Below are 14,964 nucleotides of genomic sequence, written 5' to 3' on the forward strand. Positions count from 1 at the left end.
GCTGACAGCATCTACTTGGGGAATCCAAGAAAGTGTGCAATCCATGATCACGCCAAGATTTTTTACCGTAGCTACGTAGGGTATGTCAGACTGATCGTATCTGACTCTCAGCAGCTGAAAAGACAATTTTACGAAGCATTCGTGAGCTTCCGAGAACAATAGCTTAAGACTTCGAAGGATTGAGCAGTAGACCGAAAGACTTGACCCACTTAGAAATTATTTTCAAGTTTTCATTTATACAACTAACGGCCGTGTTCAAACTCTCTGGTGGTACACCGGCATAGAGCTGAAGATCGTCTGCATATAGGTTGTAGTTAGAAGTATCTTTGCTAGCCAGAATGTTGATGAACAGGGAAAAAAGTAAAGGAGAACGGACGCCGCCTTGAGGGACGCCAGCCAAAACTGAACAACAAGAAGAACTCTCCATAATTTTTCACTCCAGGTTTGCGTGTATACATATGTGTGGTTACAGTAAGTACCATTATTAAAAAAGATTTATACTCGTGTTTTACCGAGCCAGATTCCAATTTAACCATTAATTATTATAGTTATGAGTAATTATATTTACTTAATAAAATAAAATTAATTATTTCAATATTATCTCTTAGCATGCCATAATCGATGAATTAAACATATAATATAAACCCAAAACGCATTGCCTAACAAGTTCAGTGTTTCACTATCAGCGAGCAAAATGTTTGAGCTTAGCTCTTTATTCTTTTGTTTTTTATTAACGGTGAGCAATGGACAAGATATAGCTCAGGAAATACAACGAGTTCAAAATATCATGAACAACCCTAATAGTAACAGCAATCCAAATTCTAACAACGGGAATACGGGAAATACAAATATGCCGAGCGATGCGGCTACAATTTTTGCAATGGACCGAAGTCAAGATACTGATAAAAATTATTACCAAAAGCAAGGCTACGGTGACCGCGAGTATGAATATAAGAGTGGAAACGGAAATGGATACAACAATAATGGCTTCAACAACTACAACCAGAACTTTGACGGGAGTAAGTTAAAAAAGATACATTAATATAGTAAAATAAACTAAGATGGCGCTCTGCCCACTACTAGAGTCATACCCCCTTATTCATAGAGAAGTTACAAAACGTTTTAACTAATAAACTGTTTTGTCCCTCTCCAACAAAGAACAATTTGTTCTTTGACAGAGAGGGACAAAACAGTTTATTAGTTAAAACGTATTGTAACTTTTCTATGAATAAGGGGGTTAAAGTATACAGTATCAGTATACGCGTCGACCACTATACCTACTATAATTTGTCAATGTAGCTATAAGAACTTTTAGAGCTAATTATAATGTAACACAATTAGTAAAACCTATATCTTCCAGGTAACCTGCAAAACCTGCATTTTAAAACAGCACAACGCAACTCTTTCCAGGTAACAACCAATCGATCATCCGTCCCTGCTACGACCTGTCTTGCGTTAGGAAATACTTCGCAGATCACTCTAGATGCAAGCCGGTGTATGGGCAGGTCCCTGACCCGTACTACCGGCCCCAAGCCAATTACCTTCTCTCCTTCTTCAATCTGACCGTAACCTCGACTGGCATTCACTATCGTGGACTACAAGGAGTTATTCAGGACTTTTAGTAAGTAATTGAATTATTGGTTCCTGAGCCTCTGTACCGACCGCAGTCCACCTACATACATCATGCCTAGGGTTGCCAACATTTTTTCACCAAATTATAGTATATTTCAAAATAAGTTATAAAAAAATATAGGACACAAAAGAAAAATATAGTACATTTTTTGAAAATCGAATAAAACACTAATTTGTAACTCAGTTATTTTTATTTTTGTAAAAATTGTACTATTTCGCACTTTTTGCATCTTTTAAAAGTTTTTAATCTAATATAAACGTATTAAATGCTTTTTCGCACTCTATGTTTAAGTTTATAAAAATAAAGAGCTCATTTTTTATTAGTTCGAGCTTTGCTCGATTCCTTTCTTCCCGCCACTTGATGTTCATAATAGAAAAAATTCTTTCTGTAAACGCCGAAGTGGCGGGAATAGAAAGTAAGAAGGCTATTAATTTATAACACTCACGCCTTGTACTAATGTACTCCCTTGCGGGGTAGGCAGAGGTGCATTGCTGCACCCACTTTTCGCCAGAGTGTTATATGTTAGTCCCAATGTAATAGGGCCTATTGCCATTTTATGGGCACATCCAAGACCCGAGAACAAATATCTGTTTTTAAACAAATATCTGCCCCAGCCGGGAATCGAACCCGGGACCATCGGCTCAGTAGTCAGGGTCACTAACCACTACGCCATTCGGTCGTCATAATTTATAAATATTTTTTAAATTATTCTCAGATTTTTTAAAAATATGTTGGCATTTTTGGCCAGTACTAAAATTTTGAAATTCAGGACAATCTTTTAATTTTTGCAATATTTCATTAACAATTAAAATATCAGAGTAAAGTTCATCCATGTCGATGGCCAACTTCAATTTAAGTTGAGAACGTCCACAACAGATTCACAGGCATCAAAAGATATTTCTTGTTTTAAATTAAATTTTTGTACTTGCTGTAACCAATTATTATCCTCAAAATTAAACCATTTATCTAGGTACTTTAAAGATTTATCTATAAGATTATACAAAGATTTCTGTTATTTTAGCCTTTTCTAATGGATCAAAAGTTTGCAAAATTTGAAATGAATTCATAATAGTTGAATTGTTTGGAAAATGACCTCGCACATCGTCTTATTACTGTGAAAAGTGTACCTACTGAAATATAGTATTTTTGCGTACTATATTTTAGTTCAACAGTATATAGTACGAAGAGCCAAAATATAGTACAATACTATATAATATAGTACGGTTGGCAACCCTAATCATGCCATACCCTTTTTCAACCTGACAGTCACTTCCACTGGTATAAACTATCGTGGCCGACGCGAAGGGGTTATTCAAGACTTTTAGTAAGTATTTTTCGTTAGTGTTGCGGCTCTGATATTCCACTATCGATCGGCTATCCTATCGATGGTTGCAGTAATCACGGTAGTATTAATAGTCTATTGATAGGATCAACATTTTTAGAAAACAAAATGTCAATACCATCGATACTGCTAGTGCTATCGATGTATTAATAATAGACAATGCAATAATACCGATACTGACCAAAAGTATTGCAGTAGTTAAATGTGATATCGATTTTGTAATGGTAATGGCAGCATTATTTTCTTTATGTCATGTCAGGAATATTTTAACCTGGGTTAGCCACATAAGGGCACACCAACAAAACCGTATCTGCAACTGCATGGATGACAGCATCATCGTCATCATTTTAACCTACTATGTATGTCCTTCTAGCTTAGACCGGCAGACGGATAGGGCAGTACTGACGTTGCTGTTCAGGAACTACCGTTTGAACACCACAGTAGACTACTACCGCTACCACAGGGTGGGCAAGGAGCCAGCTATCACCAAGACCGTTGGAGCCACTTATTTCCGTAAGCACCTCTTTGATTCTTCACACAAAAATTGAAAATATCATGCTCTCGAAGAAAATTGTAGGTACTAGTCACAGTCAGTCAGAAACTGTTTTTTAGCCGGAGTTTTCTCTCTAGATCTCCGTATAAAATTTGATACCTAACCGCATTCGGCTCTAGTCTGTTGTTTATTTTGGAAAGTTGTTACGGACCTTTGTACATATCCCAGGAACCTTTGTATACGGTATATCCCAATTTTTCCGCACTGAATTAAGTACTGTCTCTAAACCTTGCAGCGGCGTTCACGACCACCACCATATTCCGAGGCATCGATAAGCTGGACCTGCAGACGGCCTCCACCACGGGCTACGTGGACGGGCTGCCGGTAGCGGTCATCGCCCCCAGCGCTGGAATTCATCCAGGTACTCTTTAATAGCTGTTTCTCTTAAGTATAAGTATTGGGAGGTAGGTTCTAAATAAAAAATAGTATGAATAAGGGGGCGTGAAACATGGCAGTATTGGGAAAAGCTCTTTTAAACGGAAGATATATTTTTTTATTCAGAAATCAAAGTCAAAATATTTATTTGTAAACATAGGTTAGAAATACAGTGGTCTTAAATTAAATATATTGTTAGTTTATCTATGTTTTTGACGTACAAATTTATTTACAAGGACTTTATAGATTGACAAATATTACAAAAAGGAATATTAGAATCAGTTGAGTCCACAGGAGTTTACAGGCACAGTGGCTAAAATACTGCTAGCTGCGGCCGTTTTGATAGGTACTTACTTAGAACTAGTCTGCTAAAATATAGAAGTCAAATCATGACATTTTTTTATGAAAATGAAATCTTTCTATCTCTAGTATCACCCTTAACAAAATTTTGTGTTAATTATACATTTCTATATTTTCCAGATCCCGTAGTTCAGAGAACATTCGCAGCTTTCCTAGCAGGTGTGCTGATAGCAGTTCAGGAGGCCTTGCTCACCGAGTCCCCGTGGGCCACCGCTACTTTCATAGAACACGCTATTTGCGACTTTGGTATCAGAGCTTTATAAACTCTAGAAGCAAATACGAGCGAAATAATGGCGAACAATGTAACAAAAAAAAACCTTTAAAAAGCATATTTAATAATCACCTGTTGAAAATGTTCATGTATAAAATGTAAAAAACCTTAATAATAATTATAATGTCCTGTGCATATATTATATAATTAATCTGACTGTTCGTAGGCTAAAACTTACTATCTACCTAATGCATATTGTTTTGAGAGCTTACAGCCAACAAACTACTAAGTAGTTTGGCAGGGTCTATGAAATGTAAAAATGTGCATGTGTTTTAATGAATAAATGAATAATAATAAATAATTAAACAATTGATTCAGAATTACAACTTCGTCTGATTATTTCTTAGTAGTTAGTCCTTACCTTTTCTAAAGAACAGGATACACTTCTGAAACAAATTAAAAGTTAAAACTCGTATTAGAATTTAAAAGAGGAAGTAGCGATACGGAAACTTCTACAACTACTTATCCACTTGTATTCATATTTGGAAAAAGTTTTGCGTCCTCTCGGGCTATCATCAATTATTTATAACATAAACCGATATAGAATAACGGTTTGCGTGTATGAATGTTTGCTGAAGGTATATAATAATCAATCAAATTGTCTGGAATAAAAAATACATAATTGTTCGAATATGATCTCTTGGCATGCGATAGTACCTATTTAATTAACATCGAATAACTCAAATCTATAATGCAAAACACCTTGCTAAGCAAGTTTAGCAAATTGTTTGAGCTTATAGCTCGTGTTCTTGTGTTTTTTACTAACGGTGAGCAATGGACAAGACATCACTCAGCAGATACAACAAGTTCAAAATATCATGAACAATTCCATGGTACCAATAATAATAACTAAAATAACAATGCTAATCAAAATGCCAACCACGGATTAAATATGATGATGAACACGGGAACTACCAACATGCCCAACGATGCGATAGATCGTAGACAAGAGAATGATGAATATTATTACAAAAAGAAAGGTTACGGGGATCGTGAGTACGAATATAAAGAAAAAGATCATGATCACAAAAAAGGCGATGGACATAAACACCATGATCACTACGGCTACAATGGAAATGGGTACAACTACAATGGATACAACAATTATGGTTTCAACAACTACAACCAGGGCAACGGCAACTTTGACCGCAGTAAGTACGTACAGAATAAAATATAAAACATGTTGTTTAGGTATCCTGCGTTTAGTCTCTACAAAAAGCTAATTTAAGACCCATAAAATTCAGGTTCTTGGTTAAGTACCTCAAATATAACTATAATACAAAATCCTAACTAACTAATATTATAAATTCGAAAGTAACTGCCTGACACTACCTATGTAGGTAGTAAAGTAACGTATATGACGTGTCAAAGTTTACTTGAACTTGTTCGATACTAACTTTGAACCGGTTCGTTGCCCTTTATTTTCTAATCACGGTGGTCTGACGCACGCAGTTATATTTATAGCAACGTAAGAATATTTTTACCTTTTTGGTTTATTTATATACTTATTTATTCTGATACATTTTTTGTTCATTTGGGTCGGCACCCAAGATGCATACAAGCCAAGGAAGGTAATGGTGATGAGTTGATGATGACTCAAGCGGAATTTTCAGATCAATAGGTAAGTTCTTCTTCAAACAGTTTTTCAATACAAACATTCAACAAGAAATTAATCATCCTGTACAAACTCGACGCGTCACACAAAAGAAACTGGTTACAACGCGAGCAAATAACTCGTACGGCGAGCGCACCAGCTCTTATCTTGTTCCGCGACTCATCAACAACCTACCCACCGACACAAGACAATCACTGACCCACTCAAATATTAGAATTAAACTTAAAAAATACTTTATGTCGACGCTGGAGTGATAAATTATTACTTAAGTACCTATATTGCTGCCTCAAAGTAAAAAGTAGTATAAATTATATTTTACTTATACATACCTACCTACTTACGATATCTACATTTGTTGCTTGCTATGAATGTTAAGTACCTACCTAATTGAATCATGTTATACAAACTTTCAAATAGATACCGACTAATAGACACAAGTTGTTAATTGTATATAAATTATAACGCAGAATGAAGGTGCTGCGCACAATCCTGCGAGGATTATTGTAGTATCTTTAAGCTTGTTTTTTCTTATGTATTTTACCTATAATTAAATAAATAAAAAAAAAAAACGTAATGGCGTGAATAAAAATAGGTAATCAATGTACATTATTGACAATATTCTATAAATTTTAACAATTTGTGATAAGAAAATATTTATTTCTGTAGTAAATAGCATTTACTACAGAAATCAGTCACAGTTTTTCTATGTACACTTATTTTTGTGTTTGTGTAAGAATTAATAAATAAATAAAAATAATTAGTTGTGATACATTTTAATAATTAAACCACCTTTATTTAAGTAAACTTAAAAAAATGCAAAGAAAATTATAATACTAATAAATATAAAAATAATCACAAATGGCACGCTTCTATTTGTGTCAGTTAAGTACCTATATATAGGTACTTAACTGACTAACTAATAGTCAGAGTGTATAGATACACTCTGACTATAGCTTAGCTGAAATTTTGTAACGGTTTTTAAATTTAATTTTTTATATACTTTATTATACTTAAATGTTAAAAATGGGGAAAATGGGGAAATATCTTTGATTTATCACTGATCACTGAAGTATCACTTTATTTTTAGCTAGAGTCTGTTTCACAGAATAATAACCATGACGAAACATGCAAATGGCTTGCTTTGTTAAATTTACTTTTTATTTATTTGGTTCATTAATTTATTATAATCACACTTACTAAACCATATATTTTTTTACTTTGTAGAAACAAAAACTATATATTGATTTATTCGGATCTTACCGGTTCTTTAGAATGGCATAAGTTGCTGGCAATCTGGCAACATTAAAATTAAAAATGTTAATGTCAAAGTGACAAATGGCGATTTGCGGCTATCACGTTATCGGTTTTTTCATCCAATGATTTAATTTAATTTACTAGATTCGTGTAAATAACATTAATTACTGTTTGCTTTAAAGTTATAGCTATTCTAAAAATGGATCTCCATAGACCAATAGACCCAAACAAGGTAAATATACAATACGTTTGTGTAATCAAAATTCTCTAAGATAAGATTTTTTAGTTTTGTCTAAAATATTTGTTTTATTTATGTTTCAGACTTATGAAGAGCTTACCAGTGAAGAGAAGCTTAGGTGAATAAGTTACCTATTTCATCACTTAGCTAAATTACGGCAATAACAAAAACTTTTAAAGCAATATCTAATGGAACTTTTCTCCAATATGTTTCCTTATTCATTCACCAAAACTATTAATTAAATATCCGGGTTTCAAGATCAAGACGACTCAACACTCCAAAAATACTTCAGTTTCCCCACTCTTTTATCTGCAAAACCTGTATATTTTTGTGATTTAATTCATAAACACTTCACAGTACGGCAACATATAATAACCATAAACTCGGAAATGTTCCAGATATGACCACCAGAAGCTGCACGAGCTGCACAAGGGCCACGAGTCCATGCACCTGCACATGGTCATGATCCTGCTGGTCACGCTCATCGTCGCTCAGTTCATCGTGCTGGAGTGGAAGAAGAGACACTATAGGTCTTATGCTGTAAGTTTTAGTAGTGACTATTTTTTTGGTGTGGTGGGGAATTAAAATATGTCTGTCTGTGTATTGCGTTTGCTGCTGGACCAGTGGCGGATTTACAAATTTGCCGCCCGTAGGCCATTTAATTTTTGCCGCCCCTACTGACTTCTGAAATTCAATTTGTTAGTTTAATCCCGTTATTAGTATGATTGTGAACTTAATGATGTGGATATTTCTATGTCTATCTGTCACCAACTTCAAATGTTTCATCAAATCTTATTTAAGGTTCCGTACCTCAAAAGGAAAAAAGAAACCCTTATAGGATCACTTTGTTGTCCGGCTGTCTTTTTCTCAGAAACGGGTAAAAATATCAAAGCTGACATTTCGCAAAGATATACATTATACAAGGTGGGCCAAAAGTAATCACCCTATTGGAAATTGCTCTCATTTGTACAAATGGCCGCCAATTTCAAATTTGTTTTGATATTGGTGGACTAGACAAATGCAGAAAACAAGTTGACAAGCCATGGAAGCCACACTTCCCAAGAACGTCAAATAATTTTTGTATATTCAGTTTTCGGGTCGCCTTTTTTTTTCGTTTTATATGTCATTTTTGCCCGCAATATCGCCCGATTTAACCGTTTCAGACAGTTTTTGTGGGTGTTTTTTCAAGACCCGTATTAATGTGAATAAGCCCGTGTCTCTGGAAGCCCTTAAGGACAACTTTCGACACGAGTGCGAGAATCTCTCGCCGAAGGTCTCGCTGAATTGATGAGAAATGCCATAAAAGGAGCCCGTAGGGCAATCAATTGTGACGGCGCCCATTTGGCCAATATCATCTTCTAGACTTTACCAATAAAATTTTAAATGTTCAAATAAACATAGTTAATAAAAAAACAGAATCGAAGTTTTTCATTTAGAAAAAAATTAGAGCCAATCAAGATAGGATGACTTCTTTTGATCCACCTTGTACGGCATCGACAAACTGGTAAAATAAATTAATGAAAAAAAAATGTTACCTTCCATACATGTAAAATGGGGATGATTTTTTTCGTTGGTGTAAGTGTAAGGTATTGCACAGGTCTTTCAAAAATATCAAAGGTCTTCTCAAACCATTTTTTTATTCAGTGACTGGTTTGCGAAATATTAAGCTTCAAACTGCGAATTCTTGGTAGACTCAAGTGACTGTTTGGTCCAAAAATATCACTGATGTACTTAGTACATATGACAAAATTCCACATTATCCACATATAACTACCATTACAGCCGTTTCCAGTTTCTCCAAATTCGAAAGTATTCCCGCCGCTTCTTGTCGCGTTACAGGCTTTTTAGTAATATCATATTTGATTGATTTCAAAGAATATGCATGCCAAGAATCTCTTTAACTATTACATGCTTCTTTTCTGGCTGACCATCGTCTCAAATTCACTCTATTCCGGGTTTTGCCTTTCCCGATTTCACTCATTTATTTAAGCCAGCGTTGTGTCGAGTTTAATTCCTGTAGCAGCATGAAAAAGCGTCAATCTTGGCTAGTTTAAGACGTGACATAAGTTATGCATCGCGCTCGCTCACATCGCGCAGCCTCAAGAGCGAGCGCGACGACGTAGAACTTTTGTCACGACTTAAATGCGCCCCGTACTAGCCCTTCCGAGCATGATTCAGCAGCCACAGTTGCCACTAAATTCAAAGAATATAGGTAGGTAGAGTAGGTACATACTGATTATATGACAGTGCGTTTATTTATATGTAGATTGTGTACACGTAAATTTATATTAAAAAAATCTGTAAAATAAAAAATGCTAAATTTGCCGCCCCTCTAAATCTGCCGCCCTAGGCACTGGCCTTTTTGGCCTATAGGTAAATCCGCCACTGTGCTGGACATAGGCCTCTCCCAAGGAGCCCTAAAACACTGTTCTTGGCCTCCTTTATCTAGCAACTACCTGCCATCTGAAATAAGTTATTCAAAGACTTATTTAAATCATGTAATTCTACAAAAACAACCCATTTTCAGTTATTTTATTATATGTAGAATTTAGTTTCACAAACATGGCCTAATGTACTTGATTTATTAAATTATTTCACTTGGCTGGCTTTCATGTTTGCATAAAGTAATGTAACTTAAAATCCACTGTTACAAAAAAATGCATTTACACTTTATGTGGTCTGTTTGAATAGAATGTGTTTACTCAATGATAATGATGACTACTGTTTGCTATATCTGCTTAGGTATACATATTTACACACATGTTCATTGCTTATCAATGTAATTTGCAAGCTTGCTTTCAAGTTTCAGGTTTTTAATGCATTAATTGTATTAATTTAACTCACACTTTCACCTATTTAGTAAAGTCATGTATGAAAAGAGAAAGAGCCTCCTCATCTGACCATCAACAGTGCTAGCAGGCAGGGACTGACAAATAAACTGACTGCCTTATCATTTCACCATGGTGGCATTTCTAGGTTTTTTGCAATTCTTCATATTTAAGCTCCTTGCACACTAGGCAGCGTGAGGCACTAGCCAGGCTTCAGTAGCCAGTATGTTTGCTCATGCTCCTACCCAACATCTACTAAGATACCTAATTATTATAATAATATTATGTTTATTGGCTGCCACCAACTGTTGCCTAATACATACAAGCAGGCCTTTCACTCCCATTGCAAATATCACACTGTTAATTCACACCACCATTTCATTCCCAGTCCTTCACAATGGTGGCGATGTGGACCATCCCGGTGCTGATGAGCATCAAGAACCACTGGGTGCGGTTCCTGGTGGTGTGGACCATATTCACGCTGTGCACCGGACTCGTGATCCGGAAGTGCTGTGTGAAGCCGATTAATGTTACTACGCCTAGGTTTGTATGTTTTGGTTTTAAGTCATGGTTAAATAAGGTCAATATATTTTATTTTATTATGTTTATTAACCTCATGGTTTGCTTGATATCTGAGAAAGGCTTTTAGTTACATATTACATAAGATAGGTTGCATGGCATATTAAAAAGGTTTGACTACTGATGGGCATGAAGGCAAGACATCGCAAGACAAACGCACAAGCGTAACGTAAAGGTGGGTACTGAGTGACCAACGCAACGTTATGAGGTGTAATGTAACATGTTACACAGCGGGCATTCATGCAGTCAGTACATAGTGTTACGTGGAAACCAGTGAGCAACGAGCCGATTTTAGAACACAGCGTTGCGTAACATACTCGCTGGGAATGTTACATTACACCTCGTAACGTTGTGTTCAGTACCCACCTTAAAGGGATCGCCTTTTTTTCTTCTTTCAATGAGGCGTTAGCGAGCCCGCTTTCTAATGGTTGGCAGAAACAAACTAGCCGATCCTTTTAGGTTACGTTTATATGTGCACCTTTAGTAGGAAAGTAATCATTCTGTTACCTCTCTTCTGTAACATTTATTGTGAGAGGGCCATGTGCAGTGGAAGATTGCTGATAATGATGGTGATGAATGCGCAAAAATAAACCTTTATGTCTGTGTGTGTGTGTGTGTACAAATAAAGAATATTCTATCTATCTATCTATTAACAAGGCAAACTGTATATTTCCAATGTTTGAAAATCTTTACACCCAAACACTATCTTTCCCTCCCACAGACTAGTCTACAAATGGTTCTACCTCATATACAAGCTGAGTTGTTTCCTCGGAGTCTTCGGCTACATCCTCATGATGTTGACCTTCCTCGGGATCAACCTGCTCTTCGGACACAAGCCGCAGGCCTGGATGGACATATCCCTGATGCTGCTGTTCTACGGGCTGTACTTCGGGGTGCTGGGACGGGACGTGGCCGAGTATTGCACGGATAAACTGGCCGCTTCTATAGGGGTGAGGAATTGTATTATGTGCTAGCTTAATTTAATTCATTAAGAGCTCTCCGTCACCGGGATGCCATGACCACGTCGCCGGCTACGTATCCAAACAATTAGTATTGACATGTATGCACTATTGCACATAGGCACCTCACTCACTCGGTAGCCAACGGTCAGCCAAGCAAGACGCCAAAATGTAAGCTACAGCTACGGCATTGCAATAAGATAGCGAAAAATGGCTGCTATAAGGAAGCCAGAGATAGCCATGGCTACGTTGCTGGCGACGTGGCCATCACGTTCCGGTGGGGCAGGGCTGTAAAAGAAGCTCTCGTGTATTGGAGCCCTAATTAATTTACTCCTCATTCACCCCCAGTACTACACCCAAGAGGGCATCCCGACGCGGCAGCTGGAGAGCGACGTGTGCGCCGTCTGCGGCAACAAGCTGCTGGTGGGCGTGGACGAGGAGGGCGTGCTAGGTGAGCTCAGACTAACAATACACGCACCAGATGGCGTGCTGGGTGAGCTCAGACTAACAATATACGCACCAGATGGCGCGTCGACGCGGCAACAAGCTGCTGGTGGGCGTGGTCGAGGAGGGCGTGCTCGGTGAGCTCAGACTAACAATATACGCACCAGATGGCGTGCTGGGTGAGCTCAGACTAATAATATACGCACCAGATGGCGTGCTGGGTGAGCTCAGACTAACAATATACGCATCAGATGGCGCGTCGACGCGGCAACAAGCTGCTGGTGGGCGTGGACGAGGAGGGCGTGCTCGGTGAGCTCAGACTAACAATATACGCACCAGATGGCGTGTCGACGCGGCGGCTGGAGAGCGACGAGTGCGGCAACAAGCAAATGGTGTGTCACATACCGACACAAAGCCGAAACTGACGATTTTGGTAACCGTCAGACCGTTTTAAGTTTACCTTTGTGCCAAAGAATAAAGTTTCAAAACTTCTAACGGAACTAATTCAAAATGAGAGCTCACTTTCAGAGTGAGACGCTTCTTTTGCACTCCATCTAGTTCGGAGAATCGGAGTATTTTTTAACAAATTCATTATCGTTAAGTGACATTTCTTGTATGACTCATCATCACAACCCATCACGTCCCCGTGCTAGGGCACGGGTCTCCACTCTCCTTCCAAAGAGAGTGGTCGGGTAAATGGGCAACTGGGCAACCCGACTGTTAGATGTTTTCAAGCTGCCTGAAGGCTTCTGACTAGGTTTCACGACATATGACTATTAGAGTTTAATCATAATAATATATATTATGTATAATAATATATTTTTTCCCCAAATTCCAGAGAACACGTACAAGCTGACGTGCGGGCACGTGTTCCACGAGTTCTGCATCCGCGGCTGGTGCATCGTGGGCAAGCGCCAGACGTGCCCCTACTGCCGGGAGCGCGTCGACCTGAAGAGGATGTTCACTAACCCGTATCCTTTACCACATGATTATGACATTAGTATAGTTAAGAGGGAAGTATACCTTTTTTTGACGACCGAATGGCGTAGTGGTTAGTGACCCTGACTACTGAGCCGAAGGTCCCGGGTTCGATTCCCGGCTGGGGCAGATATTTCTTTAAACACAGATATTTGTTTTCGGGTCTTGGATGTGCCCGTAAAATGGCAATAGGCCCGCCCCCTATTACATTAGGACTAACATAACACTCTGGCGAAAAGCGGGTGCAGCAATGCACCTCTGCCTACCCCGCAAGTGAATACATTAGTACAAGGCGTGAGTGTGTGTGTGTGTGTGTGTGTGTGTACATTTGCAATCCTAAAGAAATTGCTATTTAGGAAAATATTTACTATCGCTTTTGAACTCATGCCTCGGTCACGGGTGCGATAGAGAAGCGTTGCAGCTCGCTACTGATAGGTTCTTTTCTTTTCTTGATTTTGGTAGTAAACGGTTTTCACTAAGTAAATATCAACAAATCTCTTGGATTTTGATGTCAATCGATTCAGCATAATCGGTACTTGTGAACTAAGCCTTTCGTACATTGTCTATGTATGCCAATATTTTTTGCCAGCACACATAACTTTTTTAATAGTAGGTACTTCTTTCTTCTATGGAAAACAAAGTATGTAATTTTGCGGTATGTTACTCGATAGTTCGTGTTATCTTACCCATCTATTGAATTAAATTTAATTCATGGAAATTCTGTTGAAACAAACAAAACACACACACCCCTTGTAGTCAGCAACTAACAACTATTGGCTGATGCTCTCACTACTGAGTCTATTCCCTAGTTCAACTTTACTGTTACGAAAAAGACCAACCTACACATTAGTCGTTTTAAAGCGCGCGCTTTGGCTTAGCGGTCTATCAAAGGTTTACACACGCGGTTCAGCGCCTAATGTGTACAACCTCTAACTGACTATCAACCCTAGCTATTAAATCCATTCTAGCAAACTTCACACCCAACAAATAAACCCTTAACCGTACACCAGTTGGGACGGACCCCACATCCTGTACGGACAACTCCTGGACTGGATCCGGTGGCTAGTGGCGTGGCAACCTCTCGTGCTGCTACTGGCACAAGGGTTCAACTGGGTGCTCGGCCTCGAGTGACATGGAACCTTTGCGAACTAACGGCGCTCGACCTCGAGTGGGAGCTTTGTGAAGTAACTTAGAAGTATGACGGCTTGTATTGGATTTGTCAATGTTGAAATGGGAAATGGTAAGCGAAATTTAAATTTCGAATTGTCGATAAGATTAAGAATAGTTATTTGTTTTAATGGACCTCATTAAGTATTTTCTGTATGTTTCATTATAAATTCGTTTTTCTTTGATGAAATTTTAGAGTTGACGGTACCTCTTCTAGGTCTATGAGTAAAATGGTTTACTTTTTTCATAATTAATATAAAAATGATAAAATATAATACACTGTACAATAGTTATAATCATCTCATTCAATCAATTCAAAATCTAAAAGGGTGGTTAGAACCTAGATTTTCACTGACTTTGAAAATGAA

At 37.8% G+C, this 14,964-nt stretch overlaps 1 protein-coding gene and 1 long non-coding RNA gene across 2 annotated transcripts; both read left to right on the top strand.

Moving 5' to 3' along the window:
* The first annotated feature begins 1,464 nt into the window (after positions 1-1,464).
* LOC125489491 lies at positions 1,465-3,889 on the top strand. Its single transcript, XR_007267042.1, has 3 exons — positions 1,465-1,621; positions 3,349-3,488; positions 3,764-3,889. It is a non-coding gene; the product is annotated as an uncharacterized LOC125489491 (long non-coding RNA).
* Positions 3,890-7,466: 3,577 nt separating this feature from the next.
* On the top strand, positions 7,467-14,746 carry LOC105392099 (RING finger protein 121). The gene is made up of 8 exons (XM_038120553.2): positions 7,467-7,635; positions 7,725-7,759; positions 8,040-8,181; positions 10,858-11,012; positions 11,770-11,998; positions 12,356-12,458; positions 13,290-13,422; positions 14,440-14,746. The coding sequence occupies exons 1-8, from the start codon at positions 7,603-7,605 to the stop codon at positions 14,558-14,560; spliced, it is 951 nt and encodes a 316-aa protein (XP_037976481.1). The 5' UTR covers positions 7,467-7,602; the 3' UTR covers positions 14,561-14,746.
* The last annotated feature ends 218 nt before the right edge of the window (positions 14,747-14,964 follow it).

The sequence above is a fragment of the Plutella xylostella genome, chromosome 14 (genome assembly GCF_932276165.1).
Source record: "Plutella xylostella chromosome 14, ilPluXylo3.1, whole genome shotgun sequence".
In the NCBI taxonomy this organism is placed as follows: domain Eukaryota; kingdom Metazoa; phylum Arthropoda; class Insecta; order Lepidoptera; family Plutellidae; genus Plutella; species Plutella xylostella.